The sequence below is a fragment of the Temnothorax curvispinosus genome, unplaced genomic scaffold, assembly GCF_003070985.1.
Source record: "Temnothorax curvispinosus isolate PA1 unplaced genomic scaffold, ASM307098v1 QBEX01005015.1, whole genome shotgun sequence".
In the NCBI taxonomy this organism is placed as follows: Eukaryota; Metazoa; Arthropoda; class Insecta; order Hymenoptera; family Formicidae; genus Temnothorax; species Temnothorax curvispinosus.
The window spans coordinates 11249-17919 of NW_020214795.1; the positions used below are offsets into that span (position 1 = coordinate 11249).

The 6671-nt window shown below is 36.5% G+C and overlaps 1 protein-coding gene across 5 annotated transcripts in view; it reads right to left on the reverse strand.

Annotated features, from left to right (window-relative positions):
* Positions 1-6671, reverse strand: part of LOC112454387 (synaptosomal-associated protein 25-like) — a 49898-nt gene that overhangs the window by 10090 nt on the left and 33137 nt on the right. For all 5 annotated transcript variants that reach the window (XM_025015759.1, XM_025015757.1, XM_025015756.1 and 2 more), the window contains 2 exons: positions 2109-2226; positions 1184-1457 (listed from right to left, as the gene is read on the reverse strand). In XM_025015759.1, coding sequence (XP_024871527.1) covers positions 1184-1457; positions 2109-2226 — 392 coding nt within the window. The remainder of the gene's footprint in view (positions 1-1183; positions 1458-2108; positions 2227-6671) is intronic.

A 6671-nucleotide genomic window follows, 5' to 3' on the forward strand; every position in this document is an offset into this window, starting at 1 on the left:
AACCTCGGTTCGCGTGAAAAGTGTATGCGTAAACTTTTCATGCGTGGAAAGTTAATATAAATTTTTAAATAATACTTCAATTGTGTGTGTGTATAAACAGTACACACGTAAGCGTGGGGAGGGTCTACCGCACCTCCCCCGAAAGCAGGGGGAGGTGAGGGTAAAGCTCGGTTCGCGTGAAAAGTGTATGCGTGAAGGCAGTAGGTTCCTCCTCCCTACGGGGGGCTCCACTATTATTAGACACATAGTGTGCCTCCAAAGTACATGCGTGAGCTTTCCACGCGTGGAAAGTCAACTTACGCGGCACCTCGTTTCGCGTGGAAAATGTATACGCAGAAGCAGCAAATTAATATATTTGTACTTTGTGTATGACTTTATGTTTGTTTATATTACTTGAGAGCTGTTTTGGTTTGTTTCGCATGGAAAATGTATGCGCGGAGCCAAAAAATTAAAAATGTTAAAAAAATTGCTAAACTTTAAAGTCGCAAAAAATCCTTTTGGTATATGTGTTTCTTATCTAAAAGGAACCTATTCACAAAGTTTCACCTAAATCTGAGCATGGACGTTTTCGGAAGTACAGCCATTCGCTATTGCTAGCAGCACTATTCACAGGTGTATATTGGACCTCAATTCTCATCGACATACTGGATTACGTCTCGAAGGTTATCGCTTGATACTTTAGGTTTAACCGACTTACAGTTTCAATGATAATCCTACAACCTTGATGAAATTTGTGTAAAGCGTCTTGAATATAAAAAAATATCATTAATCTATCAAACTGATCGTCGTTCGCGAATTAAAGGTACAAGTCTTCTGCATTAAACGTTAACAACGTAACTGATCAAGGAAATTCTTTATCCTTCGATCTTCACCGTAAATTTTTCGAGTTTCAAACAATCTACTAATTTTCATCAATTAAGATCAAGGATTCAGAGCAAGAGTGCAATGACAACCGTAGAAGCTCCAAGCTTTGAATGCTCTATTCTTGCTCCGAGTCCAATGATCTCTCCAAGACGACCCGTTCTCTCGATCAAGGCTCGCGATATGTATGTCGACGAGTATACGACGAGCGCAAATTGTCGTCCGAGTGAGTTTTTTTAGAGCCATGCCAATATATACGCCGGATGACTGCGGTGCAGCGTTTGGACGCCGGTGCTGCCATTACTCGATTTTTATTACTCACCTTGCGGTTAATCCTGTCGATCTGCTGATTCTGATTCCCGAGCTCGCTGCCCATGTCAATCGCCATGTTCCTCAGGTTGCCGATCATCGTGTTCACCTGGCCCATGTTATCCTCCATCTCACTCTCGCGCGCGTCGTTCGTGATCTTGGCGATATAGCCGGTCTGCGGCCCGAGACCGTTGCGGTCGTCCATCACCCGCTGCGGCTGGTTGTTCACGACCTTGCCGTCATCGTTGCCCTTCCACGTGCCCTCATCTTCTTTAAAGCTGGCGCCTCTGTGCGCGCAAGATTGTCGCGCGAGCGACGCGATTAAGTCAGTCTCGGGAGGAAAGTTTAAGAACTAACGTTCAATAGACAGCGGGAAAGATCGATTTAAAAATCGGAAATGAGTAGTCACGTTTAATAAAATTAATTCCACTAATTCTGCAGATTTGCGCTAGTTAATTTATAAATTGCACTTTGCAACTGGCTCTACAGAGATAAATAATTCATTATTTATTTTAATAATTTTAATGCGCCTTTTTTTCGTTATTTCAACTTGCAATTTTCGTAAAAATTTAGTTCTGATATAAAATTCGGAACTTATACCTAACAGCTATATAACAATATGATATAATTTCATTACAGTTTATAAGTAATATACGAGTTAAATTTAAACAACTTTCTATAATTTAATATTCCGTGATTGGTCAACATGTCTTCAGTTATATTCAACTTATCTTCTAAGTTAAATCTCTTAAATATGGATGAGGCGCATTAAATTTATCTCTTAGCACACGTGCGGTCTAATCGTGTAGCTTCTTATAATAATAGTAAACTTAATGGGACGATGAAGTATGCAGAGAACTTTTTTCGATTTTCTTTTTTAAAGGAAAAAGAGCGACAGCACAAAAAGAAGAAAAAATGCTAAAATAGTTGTGTCGTACTTGTTACAGGGAAGAACGCAAAGGCCGCAGCACTTCTCCATTCCAGTAAGATTTTTTTCGGCCTCTTTCATGTCGGCGTTAATCTGGTCCATGCCCTCCTCGATCCGGTCCAGCTGTTCTGTTTTGTTTTACAGGAATGTAACGTTAGTTGATGATAAGACGATTATCTCGCGGAGACTTGAAGGGGAAAGGGCAACCACGCGAGAGAGATCGTTATCTCTAATTAGAAGCCATAGCGAATGCTCTACAAAAGCGAATTAAACTAAATTCGACTTGGAGGAGTGTCTGCGACACACCCTCTATTGGCGAAGAGTGTTCTACGTGATATAATCAAGCTTCTGTAAAATAAGAAAAGAAAAAACTTTAGCTCTTCGCGGTGTAGGCTTCGATTTTAAGCTCATTTTACATAAACGTCGATTTTTGTCAATTCCATAATTATCGATCTGCTTATTAGATTAATATATTCATTTTCTTTAAATTTAGTTTCATCGTTTCGATCAATTTTTATCGCAATACTAATTTTCAGGATTTAATTTATATATCTTTCCATTAAAATAAATAAATAAATAGATATAAAAATATATTTATTTTAATGTAAAGATGATTACGAAACGAAAGCGGCCGCTAAGAGTTAAAGCTGTTGACACGTACAGCTTCAAGCAGCTCAGAACTTATGGGAATTTTTATTACGAACATAAATGTTTTATTACGATCTAATATGTAATCAAGCGGTCATCGGCTAAAGGGACAAACGAAAGTGAAGGTACATTGCCCAATCCTCTTTCGATTTCTAATTTAATCTCCTCGCGAGATAAGCGACGGTTTGCTAGAACCCTCACGCGAAGAAAAAGGGCGCCCTTTCTTAATCCTCGTCCTTCATCTCGTTTCCGCGGCAACGTTTCCGTATTCCGAATTACAAAATTCAAATGAGAAGTGAGAATTTCGCGTCTCTGGGAGGTGTCCTGCGTGAAAATTCAATAAACATTTTCAAGTTCGATTGTTCTCTTATAGATTTTTTATAGTTTCAGACGTTTATTCGCGAGAACGCAGGTGCCCTTTTTCTTCTTCATTCAAGCGATTCGATTTTGTATTTTAGCACACGGGAGATCAATCGAGCGAAGGTCGATGATATATTGATCTAAATTGGAATCTATTATCTTCGATCAATGATGGACGAATGAGTCATTCGTTTGGAAGCTCGGATAACAATATATCTACTAGATACATAAGTAGGCAATTACAAGAAAGGACAGATTAAAATAATCATGTAATTCTTTCATGTAAAATTTACTGTCGAAAATATAGTAACGTACAGAATCGATATTTTATTGAATCAAAGAATATTTCGTACACACATGAGAAAGAGAGCATGCGAGAAGTTTTTATTGTCATAAAATCAAAGAAGATGACAAAATGTTTCGTCTTGTAATATATTATATACAACATCGATCTTTTTTTCCGGTAAATAAAAGATACAAAAAGCGCAACGCTCTTTATGCGCCATCAACTAGGATAAGGGTTGTTCGCACGAGAGGGAAAACATCCGCTCGATAGATCTCCCAGACTTTGCACAAAGTGGAGTGCGACGAAAGCGCGAATTGCAGTTAAGCGAAAAGTTTCCTTGCTCCTATACATCGAGCGAGTTGCTCTGTTATGTGTTTAGAGAATATGTGCAGTGAGTTGGTTCCTCACTTAGTGAGTGGTACAACTTTTAGCTAAGTGTACAGGGTGTCCCGAAAGCTCTCACGGAAAAGAAAGGTTTTGCTGCAACAGCAAATCTATTTGTTAAATATGAGACAAAAAGTTTTGCTGAACTTTGCTATTGCAGCAAAAGGTTTTGCTATTATTGCAAAATTAATTAGCTCTCGCAGCAAAAAATGTTAGTTGCCTGTATAGTAGCAAATCTTTTTTTTCCGTGCTCGTCTAACTGCGCATTGATCAAAGTAGTATTCATGAAAATTGGACGCAATCTATAACATCCAATTCCGAATATTAACTCGCTAGTGTTACAGATGAATTTCAGATGAGATGCCTTGTGTACACGTGATATCTCGGAGATACAATTTGCATCTCAGCTAAAGCGAAGACGCCGTTCCTTCGTCATTTCGTGGAGATATTTAGATAACAGACGAATCTTTCAATAATCTTTAAATTGAAATTTATTTATAATAAACTCTATGTAAAATTTATCTTCGGCATAAAACACACGATCCTTTTATGTCTTCGTAATATGTTATGCTAAGAAATCAAGGGACTACTGAACGAACATAATTAACGAGTAATTAAAATAGTCGAACAACGGTTGATAAGAGGAATTTCGAGACACCCTGTAGTGCCCACCGGTTTCGCTAAAGTATACAGTGGATACGAGTTTGCCTAGAAGACAGCTCTATAGACGCGCGTAGGAGTATACTCATTCTTGGCTAACAATATGTGTAAGCGATATCCTTGTAATTTGTAATATGAGTATAGCGGGTATTCGACGAGGCCGACGTAACGGTATACTTTCGGCTAAAAAGCGGAGGCCGGGTTCGCGGCTGTTCGTCTTACCGTGTTGTCTCCGATCTTTATTTCGACGATGAAGTGCGTTCGTGTAGGTGTGTCGTGTAATTGTATGTAAACGCAATTGCACGCGTCGTGTTGACTGATAGATGCGACGCGAATGCTGTGACACGCGTGTCATGAAACTTCTTGATCACGTTTGTTGTCCGCTTGATCTGTTTTCCTCTGTTTCTTGTAAAGGTCCACGTTCGCACGATTTTTGTTCCAAGTGTATAATCCTTTGCATATGTATACAATCAACCGGCATTGAAGTATTAATATATTGGTCCTATTAACCCTATACGCAGCTTCCGAGTGTGACAATATGTTGATTAATAAATTATTTCAATCGTCAAATTTAAGTCATTTATTTAACTACTTTTATTGCCTTTCATTATAGCTATCTAATTTTACATCTACAAGGATAAATCCAATGTGATATTAAAAAAATGTACTTTGTAAGCATTTAAATCTAGAGAACTGATTAACAAGCAATGATCCTTTCGTGAACAATTGAATAAAACTTTATGAATTATTTTCTTACAATTAGACGTCTCGTAAAAGTCTTATTATATAGGTTGGGATCAATCCGCTCAAATATCTAAAAACCCGCGCGTAAGTTTTATAAGGAAACTTTTCAGACAAAAATTGTTTAGTATTAAGGGGGTCATCTGATTATGACTTTTACTTAACCTTAAGTCAAGGTCAGAGCACTATTTCAAGGGCAACTTTATTTTTTTCAAATAGGAACCCCCACTTTTCATCACATATTTTTGTAGCTGATGTCAAGACGTTTTGAAAACATTATAATTAAGCTCTCTTTCGAAGGGGATGCTGGAGCCGTCTGTTTTACCGGCATTTTTTGTCGGCACGTAGCGTCGTATTAATTTGACAGAATTAAAAATCCTTCTCCAGAATTGCAGTACATACATTAATGATTCGGGGGAACTCCAATTTTATATAGAAAACGAGAAAAAATTACGAAAGTACAGATTTCCTTATCCTACTTTTATCCCAATATGGCGTCTCGAGTTGCGGCGAGCTGTCAGCTCGTCACAAGATGTATTTCATAAAAGAGATATACCATTGGTACGAACGCGAAAACAAGTTCCCCCGAATTGCACAACAAGAAAAACATCGATAAACCCTCCAAATCAAGATTTAGAAGCGTAATATAAAAGTATAATGTCGATGTGCATCGTGCGTATGTGTGCGTGCAATGTAGCGTGCTATCCTTGTCTATATCTTTGTCTATACAAGGACAGATATAGTCGATAACATAGAAAATGGTAATTTTGTCGGTTATACAGACGGCTCCAGCATCACCTTAAGTATTTCTTGAGATATTTTAAATTTTGCCATATTTTTTTATATAAAATATGAAATATCTTATAAAGTATTCATTTTTCGATAACTTTATATTGGTACTTTTATACATAAAATAATGAAAAAAATCGATTGTTGTATAAAATTAATAAAAAAATATTTTTAAAAATTTTATTGCATTTTATAGACGTACTAAATTTTGCAAAATTGTAAATGTATAAATTAATATTATTATTCGATTCCTTTCATTACTCTACGTATAAAAGTATCAAAATAAAGTTATCAAAAAATGAACTTTATGAGATATTTCATATTTTATATTAAAAAATATTATGGTAAAAAATATTTCAGAAAATATTTAACAAAAGAGAACTTTATTTTATATTATAGTATTTTGAAAACGTCTCGACATCAGCTACAAGAATATGTAATAAAAAATAGAAGTTTCTATTTAAAAAAATAAAGTTGACGTTGAAGTAGTGCTCTAACTTTGACACAAGGTCAAATAAAAGTCAGCATCAGACTCCTTCAACACCTCTAGTTAATTTAATCTAGCTTTTAATAAACTTTAACTTTTTTCTACCTTTTTTTAACTACACTTTCTATTCGTTAGTTCGCTTCTCAAAGTAGATTTGTCTTACTTTAAATACCAAACCAAACCAAACCAAACCAAACCAAACCAAACCAAACCAAACC